General features: G+C 38.8%; 1 protein-coding gene and 1 long non-coding RNA gene across 9 annotated transcripts in view; one reads left to right on the top strand and one right to left on the bottom strand.

The window, feature by feature from the left end:
- Positions 1-1,590: 1,590 nt before the first annotated feature.
- LOC128906391 (uncharacterized) lies at positions 1,591-9,514 on the bottom strand. 6 transcript variants are annotated; one of them, XR_008465153.1, is made up of 5 exons: positions 9,385-9,477; positions 8,832-9,036; positions 7,919-8,416; positions 5,549-6,242; positions 1,591-3,411 (listed from the first exon to the last, which is right to left on the bottom strand). It is a non-coding gene; the product is annotated as an uncharacterized LOC128906391 (long non-coding RNA). The 6 variants fall into 6 exon arrangements; XR_008465151.1 differs by having other exon boundaries at positions 5,581-6,242; positions 9,385-9,475; XR_008465152.1 differs by having other exon boundaries at positions 3,325-4,664.
- The window catches only part of MDFIC (MyoD family inhibitor domain containing), a 53,583-nt gene continuing 34,919 nt past the window's right edge, over positions 8,266-26,929 (top strand). Inside the window, exons 1-3 of one of the 3 annotated variants that reach the window (XM_054193577.1) lie at positions 8,266-8,355; positions 10,524-10,680; positions 22,226-22,357. In XM_054193577.1, coding sequence (XP_054049552.1) covers positions 10,590-10,680; positions 22,226-22,357 — 223 coding nt within the window. In that variant the 5' untranslated portion in view covers positions 8,266-8,355; positions 10,524-10,589. Of the gene's footprint in view, positions 8,356-9,114; positions 9,661-9,908; positions 10,041-10,523; positions 10,681-22,225; positions 22,358-26,929 lie in introns of those variants that run through there. The other 2 variants (XM_054193569.1, XM_054193588.1) reach the window with 2 other exon arrangements.

Raw genomic sequence — 26,929 nt, forward strand, 5'->3', positions numbered from 1 at the left:
TTTCCATTCATGAGTTCTAGGCATCCACCTTCACAAATGAGGATAAATGTATAATCTCATGGTCTACTGTAGCATATCCTTTACGCATGCACATTGTGAGTGTAGTTAACTACGGGTGTCTAGACAGATACTTAGACAAACATTAATGTGTACGTACAGAAATCGGTTGTGTATTTCTAAAACCTTCACTTTATTTTACCGAATTCCCAGATTGTGTATTTCCCTGTAAACTGCAGACCAAATTAATGCAGTATTTTAGATTGCTATATCCATGGGTCAAGATTCTGATGCTGTTTGCAGCAATGTGAGGCCAAAGTCACTCCATTGTTCCGAAGTTCACTCATTTATGTTGAGAAAATGAGATCAAGTATCTTCTGCTTTATTTTAAAACGTATTATACTCTCTCCTTTGTCATGGGAGTTTGTTGGTACTATTCACCACTTCTCATTCCATAACAAATCCCATAAAGGAGAATTTAAAGTGTGACAAGATATTAGAGGCTGTGGATGTCATAAGAGAGTGTTCTTTTTTTGGTATTATAAAGGAAAAAATAGCACACCTTTGTATTTCTGCTTACCCTCGTGTTTTGTTTTTTCCCAGCTACAGTTTTATAAAAAGAAATTCAATGGCTGATAACTTACATGCTCCTCAAGATTTAGGGTTTCTTGTACTAATTCTTCATGTAAGGCACCAAGTTTTTACAGTATGACTTGCATAATTTTCACATTCTCACAGATTATCTAATGTCTTTTTTTTTAATTCTTAGCATATTTGATCCCATTACAATGGCAGACAGAAGGAGATACTTATTGAATACAGGCCTTCAGAGCTCCTTCACATAAATTTCCAGAAGTAAATTGTCTTTTTTTCCTCAAGAAAATAAGACATTGGTGATGCTATGGTGTTTTGAGAGAGCACCTCACTAACGCTTTTCTAAATTTCATATGATTCTTTTTCAGAATCACCCAAAAATGGTAACACAAGGAGGCAAGATACAATTCTGGTGAGAAGTACTTATTCTTTTGGGTGAAAAGTGTGGGGTGACCATAGGAGGAGCACTCCTAATCCCAGCCTCAGAACAGACTGATGCTGAGGTGGGGGAAAATGGAGTGGGCTGGAATGTCTCGTGTCCCCGCTGCAGTTTACAAATGCCTGAAAATAAAACGGCAGTAGCATTTGTGATACTCCTTTAATTTACTCCTTAATTATATTTATGGTGTAAACTAATTAAAAGTATACCTTTTACCCTAAAAACCAGGAGTCAAATCTTGAAGCCCACAATAAAATTGCGCTTGAAAGTTTAACTAGATTCTGGAGAGTATCGGATCAAGCTCAGGATTAGTTTACCACTATTACATCAAAAATCCGACTTTAAAAAAAAAAAAGTTATTTTACTAACATAACAAAATTAGGCAAAAATCAGGGAACTGGTCGGAAATCCAGGACTGGACTGCAACTGGACTGGAACACCGGACTGGAACACCAGAGATTCTACAGTGAAAACTCCAATGCCACAATTGCTTAAATTTTACTTGGCCGTAGGTCATGTTTATCAGAACTTTACTTTTATTATAATAAAGTACATTAAGCTGAAAATCCAAATAGTTTATTGAGTAGATGTAAAGCTCACTTTGGAAAATCACAGAAAAGTGTTTAACTTGGTTTTGTTGATCACTGATGATCAAGGTGATTGATTTACGGACAGCTGGCATTTATATCTTGAAACAATCTCTGACAGAGAGCGGCTAGTATGTTATAGTCATAAAATAATTGAGTACAAACTATCTTACTTTTATTTACAATCATAAAATAAAAGAAAACAGCTCAGACCTCAAAATAACTGCTTGTATAAGTTTACAGGAGCCTGTTTATAGCTCTTATAATGTAAAACAATGTTAAATAAATTTATACTTTAACATTATGACTTTTACAGCATTTTCATTAATACTTTAAAATGTTTGAAATAAACCACAGAAAAAGGAAAAGAGAAACGAAGGAATTTGTACAGTGTAATAGGCTTCCTCACTAAACTAAAATGTAACCATTTCTTTTAAAGGGAAAACACTAAAAATCCAGTGACTTTATGTCCACATACACACACACACACACTCTCTCTCTCTGATATGTGGCAGATATTACACACCGTAATGGGGAATATAATCGTGTCCATCATTCAGTGGGCAGGACTGCATCCCCCTGTATGTGATCCAAAAGTAGCTGCTATATGGGGGATCTTTTGAACCTAATTTTTGTGTTCTGATTTAATATTTTAGCTGAGGTATTATTATATTCATGAATAAATATTGGCTCTTGTACAGTTGGTAGTTTATACTTGCCATTAATTGCCAGAATACTTGCCTGTGTACTTTTTGGAGTCAATGTCTCTGTGGTGATATCAGACCTATAAAATACCTTTCAGTGCTGCTTATTAAAATAATACAACTGAAAGTATTTTAAAATTAATAGAATCATAGAATCATAGAATTGCTGAGGTTGGAATGGACCTTTAAGATCATCAAGTCCAACCTTTAACCTACCCTGACAAAAGCCACTTCTAAACCATGTCCCTAAGTGCCCTATCTACCTTTTTTTTAAACACCTCCAGGGATGGTGAATCCACCACCTCCCTGGGCAGCCTATTCCAATGTTTAATAACCCTTTCAGTGAAAAAATGTTTCCTAATATCCAATCTAAACCTCCCCTGACGTAACTTGAACCTGTTCCCTCTTGTCCTATCACTTGTCACCAGGGAGAAGAGGTCAGCCCCCATCTCTCTACAGCCTCCTGTCAGGTAGTTGTAGAGGGTGATGAGGTCTCCCCTCAGCCTCCTCTTCTCCAGGCTAAACAACCCCAGCTCCCTCAGTCGTTCTTCATAAGGTTTGTCCTCCAGACCCCTCACCAGCTTTGTAGCCCTTCTCTGGACACGCTCCAACACCTCAATGTCCCTCTTGTAGCGAGGGGCCCAAAACTGAACGCAGTACTCGAGGTGGGGCCTCACCAGTGCCGAGTACAGGGGGATGATCAATTCCCTAGTCCAGCTCACCACACTATTCCTGATACAGGCCAGGATGCTGTCGGCCTTCTTGGCCAGTATGATCACTATGCAGTCCTTGAAACGGTATAGATAATTTCCTCTTGTGTCTTTCTAGCTTTTCCAGCAAGTCTAAAGGATGAGGAAGGGAACTGAGCAAAAGCCAAGTTGGCCTTAGCTTTTCTTTTGCTTCCTGGGGAAAATCCCCACCCCAAGAGCATAGACACAGAATGATATCAGGCTGGACCCAAGATTTGCGTTACTTTCATTTCACAAAGCAAGAAACGGAGGCAGAAGACTATTTTCCTTTAATTTCCTGTTTTAGACAAGCAACGGTGCCTTTTTCCATTTTCACTTGCAGGAGTTGCCAGGATGCTCATCTGTCAATGTAGAAAAACAATAACTCTTTGATCCGAATGAAGTTTTGTAATGAAGTTATTTTGTAATTTTATTCCGTAATGTTGTTTTGTAATTTTAGTTCTGCCCAATCTAGAGAATTGTAAGCTACTGGCTGGCAAACCCCCCTGTTATTATAGGCAAATATACAAGCAAACCAAATTGTGATAGTTAAAAATACTAGTAGAACTGACTGAGGTTTATTTTTATGTTTGTTTTTCCTATGACCTGTATTTCACATGTAATATCCAAATGAGCATTTGATGCTAAGGTCTCAGTCCAGTCACTTATATGGATGCCAAGATGATAAAAATGAAAAATTGCCAATATTCATGCAATTAAGCAAAATATGGATTATAGTTTTCATATAGAACAAAGAGAGGAAAAAAAACCCTTATGAAAAATTTTACTTCAAGAAAACTATACTTCATAGAATTGTTGCAGTACTGGATTTTTTTATCTTTGTGAGTTGTAAAGATATGGGTGAGAAATGACTGTGCAATGTGGCACAGTTGTGAGTGAGAAGCATGAGAAAATAGCTTCTGCTTGTATGTATAGCAATGACTTTTTATCAAAGATTTGATTGTGCATTCAGTGTTATGGACTCATAATATGCAAATGCATTCTGCGGTTAATACACATTCACAGCATACATGTTAGTGGCTCCAAAGGTGCTGTTACAATATATGCTCTGAATACGTACTAGGAATAATACACAGTATGTAAGTAAGAGCATTCTATATTATGAAAATATAACACAGAATGTGCAATATTTTTAATACTCATTCATAGTGTACCCTCTGGCAGCTCAAAAGGAGAAACTCTACTGTGTATTATAAACTCATATTGAAGATGGGCAAAATTAACTAAATTTTTATAGATCTCTGGATGTGATACCATGGTCTCACATAGCGATATAGCATACAGTCTTCTGTTCCACTGCATTATTTATTCTATTTGTAAAATATGCTTTTAGTATTTTTCATTTAAATATTTTTCAGAAGGATCGACTAGGCATTCTTTTCATATGGAAATATTTTTATTTTTGTAGAATTCTAGATACGGATTTTTTGGAAACATCATTTGATATTGGCAATTAGTTTGATACTGCTGAGAAAAGGTAATGTAAATTTCATGAATACTCAAAATTGTAAGGAATGTGCATAAAATACTAATGTAGAATAATGCCAGATCCAGATACTGCTCGGGATGCAGAAGCAAAAGACGCCTTGTTAACCTGAAAAGCAACAGAAACATTTGGCTTAGGCTTTTTTTGCTTGCTATAAATACAGCCTCTAGGATTATTATGAGTAAGTGGTTCGGGTAAATTCATTAAGGTATTCTGAATGTACTAGGTCTCTATATAGTTCATGTTACAATATTCTGTGTTCAGTCAGCCACACTTTTTAACCAATATTCCCTTAAGCTTCCTGTCCCGATAACTCAAAAGATGCTGTTGTCTATTGTTTGTCTTTGTTGAGATGACCTTTAATGTCAAGACAAGTCCCAGATAATCTTGAATACACTAAAAAATCAGTACAGAGTTTGAAACATTCACTTTTGCTGAATTTCAAATTTCTTCTTCTGAAGTCCTAAATAAGTTCTTTTATTAGGGTGCAATATTAACTGCAAACTGAAAAGCTGAATAACTGAAGGGAATCAATGCAAATAAATTAACTGTTGCAATCCAGCACACCTAGTTGTAATTGAATGCTGAATATTTCTTCTTGACTTATTTGTAGGAATGTAATGAATTACTAGTTGACATTTTGTTGTGATGAAACGTCATTTTGCATGCCTCAATATATGATCTGTTACTTTTTCATGTGAGATCTATTACCTGCTTGAGTGAGCTACTTGCTTGAGCTTGCTAAGGAATAGCTGAAACTACCATAAACCATGCCATGTGATGTGTTTTGCCCGAAGTAGGATAAAGCTTGTTGAGCTGAATTCATTTTCATGCTACTCCTTGGACTTCATTGGAGTTACATCAGAAATAATTCATCTCAGAATGTTTTATTTTGTTTTACTTCATAATTTACCAATTCTAATGAAATCTTTGCCATCTGTGTTAGAAAATATTTTACAGAAACAAAATGTTTCTTATTCTACTATACTTACTATAAACAGAAGAATAAAATGGAGAAAAATACCTTTTCATATTATATTTAAATTCACGTTTACACTGAGTTTAATTCTCAATTGCCAGCTCGAGACAACAAAAAGCAGTCATTAAGCCTCATATTCCCTTTCTCCCCACTGTGGAGTCCATCCTGTGGCAGAAAAACATCAAACCTGGAGAAGAATCATTTACGGTAGAAAGGCTTCTTCTCGCTCCCAGGGTAATGTACAGCATTACTGGAACCAATTACTTCTCTAAAAGAGAATGCATTGCTTTATTCCATTTCTGGTTATGGAAGGAGTTAGATCTGCATGTCTCTAATTTCATTTTAGGCATCCTACTGTTTATTTGTTTCTATGTTTGCACTCTGTGGAGGTGGATTTCCTTGGACTAGAAGGGTTTGGTTGCCCTGTTAGGACCAGCTGGTGTCTAAGGCACCGTCACTCCCACAGCACTTCAGCGGTTGTGTTTTGCAGAGCACAAATCCCCATCTACCAAACAGCTGCATCCAGCTCTCTTCTGGCACCAGACAATTTACTTGGCTTTAAACAGTGTGTTTTGGAGAAGGGTAGTATACAAACTAGGCCGTGAACACCAGGAACCAAAAGTACTCCAAACCAGGCATGGTTGTGACCTTCAAATTCTCTTTTACTGTGCTTTTATGCATATACTGCACGTTTTTCTGCTTTTGGTCTAAATTAGAAAAAAACCCACAAAAACCAAAACCAATTTGTAAGCTTCACTTGTAATACTGTTATTTTATAATATATCTTATATAATATAATCTTTTAAGTATAGCAGTCTTCCCATTTCAGTGTTGCCACACTATAAAATATTTAGGATAGAGATCCTGCCATGATCCTAAAACTGAAAAGAGCTATGAAGTTTAGAGTAATACACATGTACTAAAAATGCATCTTACAAAGTTGAAAATCATGTTCTTAGACATGGCAGAAGAATAACTTGGACTCACAGGTACTAAGTTACAAGCAATTGATCACAAAAAGATTTACTAAATATTATTGTTCGTTTTTTATAAACATTTAAGTGATCCAGAGAAGGATGCAACTCCTTGGACTTCATTGGTGTTACATCCAAGAAGGATGTAAAATGCTTCCAGTTTCCTGTGTTCGTGCTCATGGAAGGAAGTCAGCATCAGTTAAAGAGTAGTCTTGAGGAAGGAAAGGTAAGTGTCAGGATGGGGAGGAAATTTGGGTACCTAGACCTGCATTTATCCATAAGTAATAGCTATTGATCACTTCACTGTGTAAGCAGTAATATTTTTAATAAAACATTTCTTATTTGAAGAGTTATGCACAGATTTTTCTACAGCATTGTTGAGATGAGCAACTCTACTATCCAAAACTTCCTCAACACAAGAAATTATCTGATATCCAAAAAAAATAAAACACTAGAAGTTTGCCTTGGAAAATTCAACTTAGGAATATAGCTCGAGTTTTTAATAATGTAAGTAAATAACCTTTGCATCAGTTAATTTTGGGATATTGTGGGCTTACTTTAAATAAACAATTTGTGTCTTTTCAAAACACTTTCGTTCCGTGACAAGTCTATTTTGGATGGAGGTACTATCTATTGTATGGCTTGTGCAGGGGCTCAGACTAGAAAATGGTGATGACCAATTTTGTCATGAAGACATACGATTATATTCTGCATTATTTTTTTTTGTATTTTTAATAGGACTGTTTTACAGAAACTTTTTAACAGGGAAAAAATGTGAAGTTTTGGGATGTTTTGGGTTTTTTTATGGGTTTTTGTTTTGCTTTGTTTTGTTGTTGTTGGTTTTCTTTCTTTCGGGAAATTTTTACCTGCCTATAAACTATATTTGTTGCCTATTTACAAGTGTTTTGAGCTTCTCTTCACATCCACCCCAAAATCCGCCACTAATGGTCTGAAAGACCTTACCTGAATTTTATGACCTAGCAATGGAAGAGTATATTGGAATACATATGTGCAACAGTCTGTAACTTGGTTGCTGTCGTAAGATACAACATATCTCATATTTGTAGGCTACTTGAAAGGTTGCTGATGTTTATGTCTGAACTGCCCACTCCCTGACAATTTTCAGTACAGTTTGAGATTGATACATGTTTTAAAGGAAAGCAATAAAACAATTATTTTAGATTAGTTGTGTTTTTGTTAGAATGATGTTGCCCCATCAGGAAGTGCTGTATGGTTAGCATACGCCAATGAACTTTGCCTATCTGTGGTATCTCATCGACAGTGACCACATCTGGACCCAGCTTTTTACAATCACCACAGTCTTTGGTATGTAATGTATTGTGTGTTGCACAATATTTTTAAAGTGCTATTTCAGTGAATTGTGCTTTTTGTATATTGAATTCTCTTACCTTTTTTTAAATCTGATTTGGGTTAGGGTTGTCTCCCACTGCATCAGTTGCAATACGGCAGTATCAGCTGAAGATCCTCTTCCACTCATTTAGTTGCTTTAAACTCTATGTAGGCTGCTACACAGTTGAACCTTAGCAGGGTGAGCTCATCCCATCATCTTTTTTAAGAAGATAAACTGAATGCCATGGAGTTTACCATGTGGGTTTCATAGATAAAGTGAAAAAAAAAAAAAGCCAAACACCAATGGATGGTATCTGCTCTTCATAGATATTTATTATCCAATGAAATATTTTGAAGGCAGGGTGTGGTTGGCTAAATTATTGCTCCTCCCACTGTTCTCTGCTGTGTTTCCAGTTTCAGAGGGAAAAACAGAAGCTTGTACGTTGAGTATGAGTCATAACCTCTCTTCTGCTGCTGACTCACTTGGGAGTTTGAGGTAAGTCACTCTACCTTATGTCTCAACGGCTCTGCCCCCAGGACAGCAAGGAGAGAAGGCACTGTGGAAAATTATGCAATGTTTTCGTAGATGAAACGTGTAGATATTCAGACCAATATCGTTATTATGCAATACGATATTAATTTTGTGTGCCCAAAATGGATTTTTTACATAGCTTCTATCCCACATAGCACATTCTTTTTCCATTTTGTCATGAAAATGTTTAAAGAAAGATTATGTTGTACCAAAGAACATGTTACTGAAATACTTAAAACTTACTGTGTTTCTCAGAGGAAAACATATGCATCTTAAATAGCATTTCTTATCAATTGAATCATGCTGTTCTCTTTTGCACCAATAATGGCCAGTAATAAAGCTATACAGTGGTGCAAAATTATTGATGACTTCTGAAATACGAGGAAGGCCCTCAAGTGTGTGGTGTCTCACACGGAAACGGTTCCTACTCAGGTACTTACACTCCATCCTGGTGGTTTGCAAGCATTGCAGGGAAATGCTAAACTTCAAGACGTGCACTTTTAATACCTGAGCGTATTCCTTACCACTTCTGATACCAAAATACATATCCACCGGTTATCTTCTCTTATGTTAGGATGTAGACAGTTTATAACTTGGCTGTTTTGGCTTACTACTTTTGATTCCCAAAAGATACCTGGTTGTACACTGCAATGAGACATACTGGTAAAATATATTTACTGAGCCATAACAAAAATTGTGCTTGTAAGTTTTAAGGAAACTACACTTTAAACATGAACAGACTCTGTTAGAGAATGGTGACGTTACTGTGATAGCGTAAGCAAGGCAAAGCATGTAGCTTATGGACACCAGCACAGACACGAGCAATAATTGCGGTACTCGATGGTGGGGGCTGACGACCAAATCAATCTGTGCCAGGGGAAAGAAACGTATTTCCCATCTAGAGACAGCACAGGTGACACCGCTCGGCGGGTGACAGCGGGGGGAAGCAGTTTGCTCTCGGGGCGTTTAACTTTGGAAAAACGCTTGTCCTACCCTTCCTGTTCCTTTGAGCGTTTTTGTACGCCGGCTCTGAAGTCCTTTTCGCGGAGACACCCGCGTGTGCGGGGTCGGGGGCTGGGCTGTGTTTGGGACCGCTCCCGGCCAGGGCTGAGGCCGCCGGCGCTGCACGTGCCGGCCTGCCCCGCGCCGCGCGCGCAACTGGTGGCCGGCGAACGGGCAACCGCGGCCGGCGACTCCCGAGCCAGCGGCTGCACCGCCGAAAGTGCCCCAGCGCCGCTGCCAAGCGCCACAGCTGCAAACCCTCTCCAGGCATGAAAGCCTCCCTTTCAGATTTATTTATTTTTTTTTTTTTTTTTTCCCTTCCCTATTTCTGCTTGACGGGTTTCGGGCTCCTGGGGGAATTTCCGTGGCTGGAGGCCCGGCTGGGGGCAGCGAGGCGCCCCGCCGGCCGCATCCCAGACCCGTCCCGTCCCGTCCCGTCCCATCGCATCCCATCGCATCCCATCGCATCCCATCCCATCCCATCCCATCCCATCCCATCCCATCCCATCCCACCCCATCCCAGCCGGCGGGCCCGTGGCTGGCGGGCGGCAGGACCTGCACAGGCGCCGCCGCCAGCCGGAGTGGGATGTTTCATTGTCCGGAAATGATGGAGAAGGAGTGACTGTGGCGGCGGGGGGACAGCGGGTGTGAGTGCCGCTCTGTGCGCGACCCTGCCCCGGGGGGGGGCATGTTTAGGGGTGTGCGTGTGGGGGGGTGGAAGGCCCGCGGGCGACGGAAGAGCCGGAGCGCGGAGCGGCGCGGAGGTTCCGCGGCGGGGGCGCGGAGGAGGGCCGGGCGCGGCGGCGGAGAGGGAGGAAATGCGGAGGTAGGGCGCGCCGCGCTGCCGGCCGCGGCGGACGGTCCCCCCCCGTCCTCCCCGCCCCGGTTCCCCCGGCCGCCCCCCGCCGCCGCCGCCGCCCCCCCCGGCTCCCGGCCCGCGGCCGCCCCCGCCCCGCGGCCACCGCCCCCCCCCCCCCCCCCCCCAAACCCTGCGCCGGCCCCGCGGGTGCGCGCCCGCCGCCAAGTTGCCGCCGCTTCGTTGCTGTCCCTCCTCAAGTCCCGCGCCCTCGAGCCGTGAGTTTTCTGCATAAAATACATTAACGAGCCCTTTCATTTGCTTGTTCCTTCAGGGTCGCGTGTTAGTTTTTGTTGGAGGGGGGTGCAGGCGCGTTATTACTCGGCGAGAGAGCTGGCAGATGTCCCAAGTGAGAGAACCTCTTCCTCCGGGGCCTGAAGGGCCAGAGCGAGCGCCGACTGAAAGCAGCTCTTTGATCTCCCTCCCTCGAGGTGAGTTGCTTTAAAGTTTCGCTGTAATTGTTGCGCCTTTTATTTGAATGATACGTTTACTGATTTGTTTTGTGGGTTTTAACCCCTCTTCTCTTTCCCCCTCCCCCCCCCCCCCCCCCCGCGACACCCCCCTCCCCTCTTTGGTGTAACTCTTTAACACTTCCACTTCCACCTCTTTATTGTTTTAACTAGAAATTCCTGTGTAGAAAATGCAAAAGAAAGAAGAAGAGAAAAAAAAAAGAAAAAAAAAGATGCACTGATGTCAGCACCGGTTCTCAGTACTTGAAAAACTGCAGTCATTCAGAGGCAGATGCTGCTCCTTAAAAATCACTTTCTTGTTTCTCAGCTTTGTGTTTGTGTTTAGAAGCTTTTTCCTGTAAAGCTCTCCTTCCAGGGCTTGCTGTAAATTGAGAAAGGTTGATCCAGGAGCGTTGGTCAGGTTGGAGGTCACTTTGCTGTTTTTTTTCTTAGATTACTCTGTGATGCTGCAGCTAAAACCAGTTTCTGAGAGTATTAACTTGTTTTGTACCAGCTGTTCAAAAGGTTATTTAAAAGTACATTAATCTTGAAGAGAAATTCTTTAAATTATTTTGTATTTACAGTTGGACAAAATACATTGATATTCTGTTCACCTTCATGGAGGGAAGTTAGACGAGATGTATTGCAGGTTATCCTCAAAATAGGGAAATAGTTTTGCGTCCTGAGTCCTGGTCTGTGAAGATGAGACTTAACTATTTTGTTTCGTTTACAGCTACAGCTTTGTTTTCCAGAATTCTGACAGGAGTTTAAAAAGTCTCTGAAGAACAGAAAAATAAGCTTGTTCAAAAACTGTAAACTTTATTCATAACTGGTTAACTGGAGCAGAGCCTGGTAACACAGTTGTGCAACTGTGGATTAAAGATGCAGTCTTGTTTTTGCAACTTGGAAAAATCAGTATCTATGTGAAATCAAAGTTGAAGTCTCATTTGAGAAACCAGAAAGTATCCATAGCTAAGTAAAAAATGTTCTGGCAGGGAGACATATTAAATTGGCTTATACTTATCTTATTGTTGGGTTGTTGTTTTTTTTTTATGTCCTAGAGAGTGACTCATAACTTCTAAACAGTAAAAATAATAATAAAAGATTAGATACAGAAGATCAAGCATGCAGAACTGAACTGTTAGAATCACGCTTTTGCCAGAAACATCAGTATCTGCGACACATGTTTATTTTCAATGTGTTGTTTTTAACTGTCATGTGATCAGGTGGCCACACTGGTTAAATTCTGCATGTAGGCCATACATCAAAGTTACTGAAGTTGTAATTCAGTGAACTAACTAGCCTGGAAAGTCGTCTCATTCTCACAGTGCCACTTTAAACTGAGTTTTCACTATGAAATAAAGTCTTATGTGATTCCATTTTGTAAGGTTTTCAATACATGCTCTGCATTTTATGAAAAGTAAGGAAACAAATACTGATCTTTCCATAGACGAGTTACGTGCAGAAAATCTGAATGACACAATTACAGCGCACAGCTGTTGAGGTGGAGGATTATAAAGTTACTTTCTTAGGGATCAGCAAGGTACAAACAAGTGTAATATATTGATTTAGGTTTGCTCACTGGCCACACCTTTCAAGGCACACACTCAGTTTTAAAGCATGTGTATAGTTCACAGAAAGACAAGGCTGGTTTTTTTTACAGAATTCTTTATTCAAATACATAATTTTTATTCTAATGAACTCAGATGTAAGGATAACTGTGGATATTTGTTGCTTTTTTTCTAGCCTAAGTCTGTTGGGGAAATGGGGGTGGAAAGAGGAAGAGGTGAGTTCATAACATTTCCAGTCTATATTCCAGCATTTCTGTTGTCAGCTTTGCAGTGTGTGGTTACAGGGTAAGGTAGTCCAGATATTCCAGGACTGAAGATCTGAGATAATATGTCTGGGACTTTCAGCACCCCCTACACTTGGTATACTACCCCCAGGACATCCAAAAGTACATGGACTTCAGTAGAATTTGACAATAATTTTAAAAGCTGTGGTTGAAATTCATATTATTTCTGGAAATAGACTAGAGGTATTTGGAATAATAATAATACTGCAATAATTTGAAATAATTATTACTTTGCTTAGAATCATCACATCATACTTATGTGATGACTCTGTATATTTACAGTGAGATACTTGACATCTGTGTCCACCTAGGAATAAAGGTTCCTTAATCAGAAAAAAATGGCTTGTATTGCATGTGTAATAAACTACTAAGTGCCTTCTAGTGAGAAGATTTTTTGATTGGTAACAGCAAACTTTAATATGTTTCCATATTTGTTTAACTGGTATAGATACCTGAGAAAATCCTGAGAACAAACTTCTGTTCTCTTCTGTAGTTCTGTGAGGTATCATCAAAAAATTCAGATCTTCAAAGTACTGCCTTTGCTGCTATCATATACATTCAGATGCTGAAGCTGAATTGTATTTTTCCATGAAAGGAAAAGAAACTTCAATTGAATTTTAAATATTCAGCAAATAGCTATCCCACAACCTAATTAAAAACCAGACAAAAGTAATAAAGCTTAGGCAGATTGCAGGGAGAGACATCAGTTGTGGAGATGGTGAAAACTGTGGGTTGGGACACAGTTCGGCCTACAGATGTGGCATGCACCGGCTTTCGCAACTTAAAAGAATTTGTGTGCGTTACTTTAACCAACATGCTCTCTCAACAAATCCCCTGTTACTGTTCTTCCTAGTTGGTTCATTTTTGAATTAATGCATAAATATTTGTGAGATTATTGGACTTTGCCCCTACACAATTAGCGTTCTATAGGAGAAAGCAAATGAAATCACAGCATCTTCTTTTGTGGCAATGTCAACACTCAGTTTCAGTCTTTAAACCATCATCTGTGCCAATGGAATCTGGTGCTCTAAGGTACAGACTGCAGGATGAAAGGTTTAACCTAATTTCTGCAAACATCTAGTTAATTTTTGCCACATCCTTCCAAAAGTGTAACTCTACTCGTGCACCCTTGTTCAAGATCCTGGTCAGGCTGCCTCTCTTCTCCTGTAGCTCCACAGGCCTTGGAATCAAGTTATGACTACACCTTTCTGTGTGCTTTGTAATGTAGTCAGTGACTAGTGTCATCTCTACACTCATACCACTTCAATTTGGCTATGATCAACTATTTTCTCCACTGGTAGGTGCCAAAATAATGTCCCTAAGCAAGGAATGTGACAATTAGTGAGCATTAGCCTCTCTGCTTTAAGGAAATTTTTTCATATGTTAGAGGTCATGTTGTGACTATTGCTTGGACTATGGTCCTATTTTTTTCATTAAATCCTCTGCATTGACTAACCAATGGAATGCAAGAGAGAAATTCGATGAACATGGAACTATAGTTAGAAAATGTAGGACTGTCATCTATAAAGTATTTGGAATGCTTTTACCTTTGCTTGTTGGTAACTAAATGTAACCTAGACCAACAAGTGAATAATATTTAGCAAGACAATAGATAAAATAATAATAAATAATAAGAAACCTATTATGAAATTGAGCCTGGTAATTGCACTTCAACTATAAGAACTTTCTACTAACTCTTTAGATGATGAAAATCCACTAGAATTTATTTTCTTTTAATAGGGTGGGAGATGAGGATGGAGAAGTCTAGTGGGATTATTAAGGGTCCAGTTCTATAAGCGACCCTTCTCTCTGGTGCAAATCATGTCACGGTTGCTGGATGGAGTTGCAGTTCTGATTTGGTGTCTGAAGAAACAATGTTCAGCAACTAATACTTCTATTCAGAAAAATACAAAAAGCACATGCTCCTTTTCAAGAATGTGATTTGAACCTCTTCATGTTTTCTGTGCTGAACTGTTTTCATGATGAGGACCACTAAGGGAACGTGCTGGCTGGATGAGATGGGGCGACAGATGATTTACTGCGGGGAATGTTTGGACATTCTTGAGGCAGCAACAATTGCTTTCACCATAATTATTGCACTTTACCAGCAGTGCCTCAGTGTTACGAGTAATAGATTTTTATTTTAACGGTTAACCAGTGCACTCAGATTGCTCAGACCTACCAAAGAGTTCCTCTATATTTGTGTTCCCACTTGCAGTCTGACAAGAGTTGAGTGAATCTGTATTAATTTGTTTCGTTGCTGTCTGTCAGTACTGAGGCATTTATTGAACATTACTGACTAAAATCCCTCAAACTTTTATATGTATCTAACACTAGTTTGTCATAAAAATATACTTCTGCTTTCAGTTTCACGTGCGTGCCGTTCCAGTACAGTGATTCATGTCCACATGGGTGTGATAGGCTTGTATTTCACAGAGCTGACTGTAAAGGTCTTGCATCAAATTTGAAATACTTTTGGTCCATCTCATAGGCTAATTTTATATCAGAATAATTCTTCTCAAATTCCATTCCAGGCCCTCAGAAGTTAGATTTCTCTTTGTTTTAAACACTTCTTTTTTCCTAATAAGTAGCATCCAGCAATGCTTATGCTGGTGTTCTCATTTGGATCAGCAATGCGGTTTTGAAGTGAATCTCCTGTTGGCCCCCTCTTTGGTTTGCATTGTGGAGTGATCCTGGGGAACGACCTGGGCTGGATTCCTTTTGGACAAAATAATCTAAAAGATGGGCTGCAGGAATGTGCCTAATGCACTCCAGCCACTAATGGGCCTTCAGTCTTTGAGATTAAATCTGAGAGCTAGTCCAAAGTAGAAAGCCCCTGGAACATGTGTAATATGGAATGTGCTCTTAAAATCAACTCTTTCACTGTACAGGCCCACTTTCATTGGTTCCTACTATTGCTAATACAGCCACAGCCACTGACTATTGCTTAGCACTTACGTGAAACTAGTTTTGTACACATGTGAAACATTGTTGGATGAATGACATAAATTTGTAACTAACCACATGACAATTAGTGGACAATAGGTGTGATTATTTGTGAAAAGAAATTTTCGCTTACGCATTTGAACTTTTAAATGATTTTAATAGTGCAGAATACCTATTTGCATGTTGCTATTAATTTTTAATTTATCACGACTGAAATTTGTCCAGGGCTGTCAAACTTGTAGTATATTCATAGCTGTTCCATAGCTTGCACCTGGAAAATTCTGTGTAAGAGCTTTCCAAGAAGTTCAGTTGAATTGCTCTAATTTTAAGAGACCTGAATTTTTCAGTGGCGTTTTTGAGGCCACTGAAAGTTGCAATGAGACTTTTAAGTGAAAGCTACTGAAATGAAATAAAAACAAATTATGTATTTTGTTTTTAAAACAATCCAACATCTAAATGGAGGCTTCAAACTCCATAATTTGCAGATTATGAATAGTAATTATATAGTACAACCAGTCATCAATGAAATTAGATTCTTTCAGGCAAATCATGAACTGGAATAGGTATTCTGTTACACAACTAGCACAGCTGAACTTTCTTGCTATGTGAAATGCCTAAAACTTTTAGGCATTTCATGACGTAGCTGGTGGGTGTTACAGTTAATGGTTGCATTGTGGAACCTGGTATTATCGCGGTTCCTTTGTGTTATTGTTGTGAACAGTGGAATTTTTGGTAGGAAATAGCATCCTCAGTGGTTCCTTGCCAGCGAGGATATTAATGAACAAAGGAAATGTTAGAAATGCAGTGTTTGCCACATGCTCTTCAATCCCTCCCTACCGCCGTAGGCTTGAGGCAGAGAACCATTTTGTTCTCTTTCTTTTTGGAAACATGCTTCAACTTTTTTGTTCCTCATAGACCTACTTTTGTAGTTGTTGTTTTGGTTTTTTTCTTCACTTTAATAATTACTCTCTTTGCTTCGAAGGACAAAATTCCATTTGGGATGGTTTGAATTTTGCACATGTATGTTTAAATCTGCGTCTGCTTGTTCAGGGATAACTTGGGCCTTCTGAGGATTCATGTTTTCATCCCACCAACTGGGTCAAGTTCAGGTGCTTAAGTGAACTTTGCCCTGTGTTCCTGTCATTCCTCGTCCCTTCAACAATAAAACTGTTGGAGTGTTCCCATCTTTGCATTTTTGGAGGTCGCAATGACTCCACTGTGCCAGCTCGTTCTGCTTATCCCTCTCTCCTTGGTGCACACAGGTTTCCAGAAGCCTTTCCCAGCAGTTGCTTTTGCTTAACTTGTTATTTGGTGCCATCCACCACTTTGTTGGTGAACAAAAAATGAATGTGCCATAGCAACAGAACCTTCTATTGTTGCAGCAATGGAATTTTTAACTCCTTTTACATCCACAGTATCCCTGTGTCAATAAACAAACTCTAAACCTGTTTCTCAAGTCCAGTTTGTTATATTGCTAGTCAAGCATTCTTAGAGTTCACATGCTTGGAAGAGATGGACGAATGAGTCGGTGTATAGGTTTATCTGTCATCTAATGAATAGAAGTCAGCCGCCAATCACACTCTGAGGACGTGCAACCCACTTAATGTGGGTACTTATTCCCTTTTTTTTTGCATATTCAGGGATTGAATATTACATATGTACTGATGCATTGAGGTATGGTGCCATGTTTGAACACAGTGAGACCTGTTTCTGTGTAAACTTAAAGAGACATAGTGGGGCATGAAGGGGCAGCAGAGTGTGAATGTACAAATGGACGAGCACTTGGAGATGAAAAGGTGGTTATTTGTCAAAGAGTTGAGCTCTATGGGATGTGTTCTGCAAATGTACATCCATTACCTATCTTTTTTGTGTATTTTCTACCAGTTTCGCTTATTACTGGGACCCCCACTCAATATGCTCTACATTATCATAGGGAAAGACAGAATAATTATAGCTCTGAAAAAAAGGATACTTCATTGGAAGTTCTAAGAAATTTTCAGGAATGAATTTGACCTATATCCCAGGAACTTTATAAAAGCATAGAGGACAGGATTGTAAGGGATCTGGAGAGATTGCCTTGTATACCCTTCTTAGCAATACATAAGCCTTTCCTGACAGTTCTGGCTGTTTGTCCAATTGCTTTTTGATAGGGCTATTGTAATAGTAGCCTTGTTGCTCACTCAGAGTGCTGCCACTATTCTGTTGGTGGAGTCTTGTAAAATATATTTGTCATGATACAAAGAAATATATGTAACCAGAGGCACATGCTCAGGACTAAAACAGGAGTTAAAAATCAATGTTACAATAGTCTCAATGGTGAAAACAAAGTTTCATTCTATGAAATACATGTATTGCTGTGTAATTTTAAAAATAAATATAACAAGGTTATGGTAAAATGAATGTATGTGTTATAAAAGTGATTTATATATACTTTAATAATTACAAATAACAAAAAATTAGGAGTTCACTTTGTTCACTTATTTCATGAAACATTAATTTTGAGATGCGATTAAAATTTTTTCACTAAGCAGCTTACCAGTTGTCTGTAATATAGATATGATTTGGGGTGTTAACCATCTCAATTCTATACTTTGCCAGCATGTTGTATCTCTTCCTTATTTAAACCTTAAACTTGCATTAATCTCTGCACAAGTAAAGTGTGTGCCCATGCTTACCTTCAGGATAAATCGCAGGGTGCTCTGTGTGGGTGTCACTCCTGCGGGGCTTTTGGTTAGAAGCTCTTCAGACCAGGGACTGCCATTCATTTAGGAGAGGTACGCAGCCACACAGGTTGCTGTGGTATGTAAAGAAGAATGTGTTGCTTTTCTGACGTGACTTAGAGTAACTTACAGTGGTTTTAAAGAGAGGTTGGATTTTTACTTCAACACTGCCAGACTCAGAACATAATGAGTCTTTTATTTCCATTATTTGAACTGTTAGGAAGAGCATCTCTTTTCATCTTGTCTGTCAGTTTTGGAGGTTAGTCACGTGAGAGTGGAAGGGTGTACTAGAGGAAGCAGAAGCTAAAATACTGAGGAAGCATTACATAAAAATTCTCAAGGTTAAGCTTGGTTAAAAGGGAGAAGTGTTATAAATTTATTTGGAGATGCATCTGGCCATGCCCGTCTACAGCCAGATCCAACCATTCATATTTGTGCCAGCTGCAGGCTTTATTAAAACTACTCTGCCACATGCATGGCACATCAGACAAGGTTATGGTCTTTGTGTGGATTCTTACTGGACCTGTAAATGTGGTATCTTTCAAAAACTACTCATCACTCTTCTTATGCACCTAACACAAAAATAATGGGATCAACAAACTACAGACTCAAGAGTGGTTTTTTGAGACTGTTTTCATGTGTGTTTGGTTGTAGTTGGTATGTTGTAGTTGCACCTCTAGAATTAAAAAAAAAAAAACAATAAAAAAAAGTTATGATCCCATCATCAGCTGTTTATTATAAGGGAATAACCAAGAAATTCCTTTGTACTAAAACTGAGACCTGATGCACATTCAAGAAAAAACAAATAAATCAATCAGGAAACCAGTGTTTGTCTATTTTTGGTGTTCTGATGCATCAGAAGTGATGTATGAAAAAATCTTAAATAAATGTAGCTTAAGGTCTACTTTTTCTAAAGCCACATAGTATTAAATCTGGCTGGGATGGAGTTAATTTTCTTCGTGGCAGCTCCCGTGTTTGGGATTTATGTTTTGGATACAGCAAGGTTGATGGCACACCAGTGGTTGAGCTCTTGCTGAGCAGTGCTTGCACAGCCCCAAGGTTTTCTCTTTTCCCACTCCGCTCCCCCAGCGAGGGGTGGGCAAGGGGTTGGGAGGATGCACAACCCAGACAGCTAGCCCAGGTTGACCAGAGGGGTATTCCACGCTATATAACATCATGCTCAGCAATAAAAACTGGGGGGAGGAGGTTTTGGGGTGAGGTAGCTATTGCTTGGAGACTTGTTTGGGCTGCTGGTGGGAGGTGGTAAGTGATTGCTTTTCCATCACGTGTTTTGTTTTTTCTTCCTCTTCTCTTCATTTATTAAAGGGTATCTCAATCCACTATTTTCCTTGCTTGTGCTCTTTATATTCTTTGCCCTTGTCCCGCTGGGGGTTGGGGAGGGAAGGAGCGGCCGTGTGGTCCTTGGCTGCTGCCCAGGGTCAGCCCACCACACCCGCGGAGCAGCATCTGCCAGGAGATCAGCTGCTGCGGTGGGTCATTCTGGAGTACAAAGTAAGATATCAAATAAGTGTTTAATGTCACTGGTGTAGGTTTCTGTTATGAACTTTCATGGGGAAGTCTTCGTATGAATTCAATAGATCAAAGAATGTGTACTCAATTAACGTTAATTGTTGTAAATTACCTATCAAAATTGTTTGGTGTTCAATTGCAACCTTGGTGGGTTGTTTTTTTTTTTGACTTTTTAATAGTGCCTTGTCTTTCTTGTTAACTCTTAATATTGTTTACATGCTTTTGACTGCTTGTTTACCATATCCAGCTAGAATAATAAAAGTAAACATGAAAAATACATATACTACCTATATAGTAAAAAAATTTTAAAAAGAGAGAAAAAGATACTGAACACAAAACAAGCAGAGGAATGAAAACTAAATCCCTATGAATTATGATGACTGGTTGTATTCTGCATTCCTTCAAATTTATTAAATAAAAATATAATCTAGAACACTGAGAGCCTCATAATATTAATGTTAATGTTTCCTTAGAGCCATTTATTGTTTACTACATGAAATAGTAGGGCTCTGCAAAGCTGTATCCTATACAAGAAAACTGTATACAGTAACTCTCTGGTTTTGTACTGGAGGGTAGATATTGTTGTAATCTTGTGGTGTTACTGCAGTGACGTAATTTAAGAGCAAAATCTCTTAAAATAGCTCATTGAAGCTTACTCTGCGTGGAAAGCAGAGTGTATAGTGCTTGCATTTCTTTTACAGTAGCTGTCTCCAGGACACTACTCATTTTCACTCAGACTATTTCAGGGTACTTTTCGAACACTTTTGAAACATATTTGCACCTAAATACCTCACTGGACAGGCACAATCATCGTACCTCAATACAGTCAGATTTGTATCTGGTAAATATCAGATAGAAATAGTTTGTATCTAGTGTCTGTCAAAGGGGTTGAAAAAATTGGGGTATTTTTTGGCTAGGATGAGTATCTAGATGAGATTAAGTCGTCAGGGCAAGATGCAAAACTCATTGAAGTCAATGTCTGTCTTCCCAGCCACTTCAGTAACCTTGCGCCCATCCCAGTGAAACGGTTCATCTCAGGATGGGCTTGAGGAAATATTGACAAGTTGTTGAAGAAATGGTGATGGGAGGGAGGTCTGAGAGAGACGTACCACAGAGGTGGCTGGGTCAGACATTTCAGAGGTGGAAATTAATAGAAGGGGAGCAGCAGTGCTTGAAGGCACATGCTGCTATACATACAATATGGCATATATTATTTTGAGTGATGTTCAATGCCTCAGTTTAATAGGGTGGATAACAAAGGCAGAAAGTTAGGATTTAAAATCAAACTGCCGTTGGTTACGTAAAGAAACTAACCTTTAATATGTCGTGGTAGCAATAAGTGGTTTTTCTGTGTCCCGGGATGGGAATCATTGCGTTACTAGAGGATACGGTATCATTACATTGTGATAAGTGGTTTATAAACACGTTCTCGTTTGAAACAAATGGAGCTAACAGACTTTTCAGAAGTTGCTTGTTTAGATTTACTGTAAATATTAAATGTTGTATGTATACTCAAAAAATACTCAAGACTGAAGATACTTAGCGTTTTACAGATCCCTCTAGTAAGTGATATAAACTGATAATCTATCACTGTGAATAATAAACAAAGTAATTCCAGATTTGGAAATGTTTCCTTGAAAGCCAGTAGGAAAAACCTGTAGCAATCAAGAACAGAAAGATTTTTGTACGTGAATTTGGCTATTAAAACATTAATGATGGCGAAAATGAAAGCTGTCACCTTGAGAAAATGCAGGTCTGCATCTGTTAACTGGCAAAGTCATCAAAACAAGATCTGCTATCTCGTGAAATAAGCTTAAGAACCCCTCAAATAACCTTAACATGGAAATTTCCCTGTGTCTTGTATATACTTGGAGAGAAGAAATAATTTTTCCTTTCATCATAGGCGAAACTTTTATTTAGGAATGGCTTTTAAAAGGTTACTTTTTTTTCAATGAAAAATAGGGAATTGTTTTATAGTGAATTTTCTGAATTTCTGTACTAATTAGTTTTGAAGTTTCAACAATATTTGTCTTTAATTATATGTTCAAAAGTAAATAATAGAGAACAGACATTTGTGGAATTTTTGTGGCTTTTATATGACAGAGACACATGTACGTGAGCAAAAAAAATTTTGTGTGACAAAGCGATTCAAATTTTTATCTGAAGATTTTGTGGAAGGTAACTAAATATAAACAAACTCAATTGTAACCTGTTGTTACAAAAGCTGCTGAGTGTTATTTTGCATGATTAAATACAATATGACAAAAAGATGCTTTTAAAGAGGAATTGTTTTGATCTGGACAAGAAAACAAATTGAAAATCAATTTTATTAGGAATTATTTCTAAGGAAACTACATGAGATGCTAAGACAAGTTATATTTTATGGCCTCTTGTTTTTAATTTTCAAAGATGAATTTTGCTCACATAGAGGAAAAATACCACAGAAACTAATATCTTGAAATTTCTTTTGACTTAGAAAAAAACGACCAAGAGAATACTGCAGCAGGAGATAAAGACATAAAACAGCCTTCCAGTAACCAAAGTACACAACCAGAGATACAAGACCAGTCTGTCTGGGGAAATCGCACTGATGGTGACCTCATCAGAAGTAAGTATTTCCAGAACAAATTGCTGCCATTTAGGCTTGCTTTTGCCGTGTAACGGGATACTGCCTGTTGACTCAGTTAAATGTGTGTCAAATGCAATTGTGTTGCAACCCTAATGCACGTCTACCGACTTTATTTCCCAGAATGACTGCTGTCCGCATGCATAAGCAACCAGTTCAAAGAAAGGTGTGATTTGAGTGGTGCAGTATAATATAGACCTCTACATTTTAAAACCTTAATGTTATATTCTTAGCATTCATAATGTGATCTGTATATTTAGTAGGCACATGGGCTGCAGTATGCAGCTGTGCTAGGTGTCATTGCCCTTAATTTCTCAGGCTGTACATTTAAGTGGCAGAGTTAAACTATGCTGAGAGCAGTTGCTTCCAGAGTGCTGGTCAGGTGTAAGTTTATAGAGTTTTTAGTCCTAAAGTAGTTACTCCTTTCAGAACTAGAAGAATACTGTAAGACAAGGTTTTAGACCTATGCTATGGAACTGTGGGGGTTTTTAATTAGTTTTTACAAGTCCACATTCCTAGTGTGTGTCTTGGACGCTTTAAAACATAAAAAGGTATGCAAGACTATTCTCATTTTTCTGCCTTGAACTGAAGATCATATGCTGTCCAAAAGATCATCCACAATTGCACCCTCCTGAGGCGAAAATATTTCTGTCAACTGCCAGAGCTAATACTGCTTTGAAATACTGTGAATGCTTGAACGTTAGTTGCTCAAGGGAGGGGCAGCATGAGAAACTGTTCCTTAATTATAGGGTGTATTCAGAAAGCAAATGGACTGAATGCTGAGTGGTGCTCCAGCTCTCTGAGATCGTTGTCTGACCGCACACTTCAGGGTCAGTCTGTCTTCACGCTGCACACGTACTACACTGTACACAGTGGTGTAAATTCATACTTCTGAACCTGCTGTTGTCATAACTGGTGATTTTCTTTAGAGTTATCTGGGGGTTTGGGCGGATTTTTTGGTTGTTGGGATTTTTTTTTATTTATTTTTTTTAATCTTATCTATCCAATCAGCTTCTGAACTTTGTCTTAGCATTTGAAGTTCTTTTCAAATCTTAGTTAATCCTTTTTTCTGAATAATGAATCCCAGCAAACACTTATACCCTTAATGTATTGAATAGTTATCTAGATCCTTTACAGGAAACTTGAATTTAGCATGTCAGATATATATCTCACAATTTAAAAATAATTCTGTCCTGCACAGCTTGAGAGTTTACTTAATCACAAAAGATTATTATTTTAGATCTAACTGTCCCTGGACAAGCAATTGCTTTGTGCTCGTGTTGAGGACATGGGAAGGTGCCTATGGCATCTGGTCCTTTTGGAATGGCTTCCTTCTCATTCCCTCTTCCTAGAGGCTGGGAATAAACCCAGATCCGTGGGAAAGCAGTTTTATTTCTTAGAAGTTAGCGGCATGCCTGAACTATGGAGGAAAAGAGCAAGGACAGTAGGGTGGTGCTGTGTTTCCTCAAACCGGTTCACCTCAAGGACGTACTGTAGTGGCTGCACTGGGAAGTGGGAGAGGAAAAGACAAATTTTTTCAATGTATAGTAGAAATTGCAGCAGATTGTGCAAGTCCCTGGTAAAGTCACTTGACGGTTATATGCAGTTATGTCTCTTGGATGTGAGGGTTTGCTGCTGCTGAATTAAAAAAAGTACCGGGAAAAAGGGCAAAAGTAGGATAAAATTTGTAGGTATAATGTACTGCTTAAGTGTGCTCCTCCTGGAGTCACTAGTAGTTTTACCTTTGTGAAAAGCAAGTTTAGGTGAAAGCTGGAAGTTTCTAAAACTCCTAGTCTTAGTAACTGAGTTTTGTGTAGTGGTGGCTGATGAGACATGTTTGAGTGGCTGCTATGATGCAATCCTCTCTTTGTTTCAAAGTCATGATTTTTTTTAACCTTTAAAGTCCTCTAGATGGAAGAAACAAAAATGATGAAATTAAAGCAGCTTCTTTTTCTGCTTCTTTTTGGGCTCTGGCTGTGAGTAGGAAAGGCTGTTCTGCTTAAATAAAATGAGGAACAGTGTTTGGCTCAATTACAAGTCCTTCTTGTAGTTTGCAGAAGTTTTACAACTTGATCTACTTAGTAACTCAAGTTTGAAAAATAGAAAAAGCAGAGCAAAGAGAAGCTTGTTTTTCACCAACATTAATTAGGTATTTCATCTTAAATAACAAGTATTGTAGCTCAGAATGGCTGTGATTCAACCAGATCTATTACCCCCCCAGAGTGAAGTTTGCAGAATATTGCATATTGAAGGAAGCTTGAGGTTAGAAATAAACAATGTTTTGATCGTTATGGTCTATTTTAAAACTGTTCCTTTAAATTGTTTTAGGGAGGGCATACTTTAGTTTTCTCAGGTATTAACAGCTATTCAGCACTATCCTAATGATTCAGTTTCTTTTTTTCCCCATGCAGATTGTTTTCCACCCCCACAGCTGATACATACTCCATTTGTGTTAGCCTTAGTTCTCACTTCATAAATGTTTCCAGCATTTAATTTCCAAGGTTTTCCTTGTTTGCAGCTGTTTTATCCCGCTGTTATATGGAAGTAGATTAATCAGTCAGTTTTATTGGCACACCAACAACAAAGTCCAGTGTTAGAAACTCTGTAATGACTTCATTATGTATGATTTCTCATTTGCACTTGTGAACTCAGTTTACCAGGCAACATCAATAAACTAAAATGCTGCCCCTGTTTTCCACAGTAAGATGTTTTCAGTTCACCTTGCCCTGCCCTTGCAGGCCTTTTCTCAAGCTCCCTTTTTTTAATCTCTAGATGTTATTTCCCCCAGATTAGCCCTTTCCCCACCTCCTTTGGAGCATCCCTTCTCCCCCTCGGGTAAATTCATACGTTCATAATATCCTGGGTAAATGGGTAATCTTACGGGAAGCTTCAACCAAAGAGTTAATCGCTTTTGAAGAGAGCTAGAGAGTCAAGAGGTTACGGTATACTGACATATAAACAGGGCAGAGCTAAATAAGAAGAAAATGGCTATATTGCCTTTTTGTATTAATTGTTAATGCACTTGCATAACCGTTACTGGAATACTGCGTTCAGTTGGAGAAGGGTCAGGGGAGAACCACAAATATCTCAGGAATGATTGGAGTAGTTGAAAACATGCCTTGTTGTGGAAAAACTCCTGGAGTTCAATCTGTTTAGTGTTAAGAAGGAGGATAAAGAGGGGCTTGCCGAGTCCCTAAGAAGCACGATACCACAACGAACAGAAATTTGGTAAGACAATCCTTCAACCGTAGCAGACAAAGGGAGAACTAGATGTAATGTCTGGAAGTTCAGTTAGACTAGAAATAAGGTGTACATTTTTCAACGGAGTATTTGAGAACAGGAAGAAGTGCCAAATATTTGGTGTTTTCAGGTGTGTTAAATTGGCTTTCCTCTTCACAAGGAGGCCATTGCTACCCACAGCCTCCATTTTAGAACCTGAGTAAGGGAGAGTCTCTTTTCCATAGTGGTTCCTCCAAACTGGGATAACCTTAGAATTTTCATCTCGGGTATTCTTCCAGGCAGTGTTGAAATCTATTCCTTTTCCTTATAAATGCACACATACTTTGCATTTTATTTCAGGCTTGTAGAGGTTCTGCTTTTCAAAAGATCTTAGCCTTAGAATAGCTGCATCTGCTTTTCCTTCTTCTTCAGCAGTGCATTTTAAATATCTGCAAACACCTTCTGCTTATCTTCATTGTATGATCTGTAATGGAGATGTTCCGCTTCTGTTATCACTCACCTTTAGCAAGTGAGGAAGAGTGGATGTTAAAACATGCAGCAGGGTAACCTATGGCTATAGGAACGAAGCCATAGGAGTTGTTGCTGCTCCACATTACCACAATGCCCTGCTTTGTTCTTTGGGAAAGGAGGGAGTTCCCCCTTTTTTTTTTTTTAAAAAAAAAAGGCTATAAAGGTGGATTTAAGGATATTTAGGCAGAATTTTTACAGAGGGTACTAGGTTATCATCAATGTGTGCTGTTATGTAGGGAAAGGAATGTTTAGGAGGGAAGAAAATGCCAATCTCGAACACTATTTGCTTGTGAGGATTTAATCTCCTTTCCAGTTCTCAAGCAGGACCTTAGCTAGGTGATATTTAAGAAAACAAAAAACATCTACCATAGATTCAAATTGTCATGAATAATTGATTAATAATAATCCAATTCTCAAGATTAAATACCTAAAATATGCCCATGTTTTACAGATAGAAAGGTCATCACTATCCATCATTTCCTAGCTTCAATTGCCTCTTTCTTCTCCATGAAACACCCTCCTGATAGGAGTGGTTCTTCACAGAAAGGGATGCTTCATTCAGCTCTGTGGGGATTAAACAATTTTACATGCTCTTGTGCCCACTGTTCTATTTACTACATTCTTCTTTATTACATTTTCTTTTATTGAAATATAAACCTAGATATTTTTATCTTTCTGTTTTCTGTGTTTTTATGTTGACATTTTTACTATACATGGCTATTTATTTAATTTTAATGTCTGGAGATTCCCTTTTCCTTCTGGCTAAGCGAGTGATTTCCGTAGTTTAAATTATGCAGTTTGGGA

Source organism: Rissa tridactyla, chromosome 1 (assembly GCF_028500815.1).
Source record: "Rissa tridactyla isolate bRisTri1 chromosome 1, bRisTri1.patW.cur.20221130, whole genome shotgun sequence".
Lineage (NCBI taxonomy): Eukaryota > Metazoa > Chordata > Aves > Charadriiformes > Laridae > Rissa > Rissa tridactyla.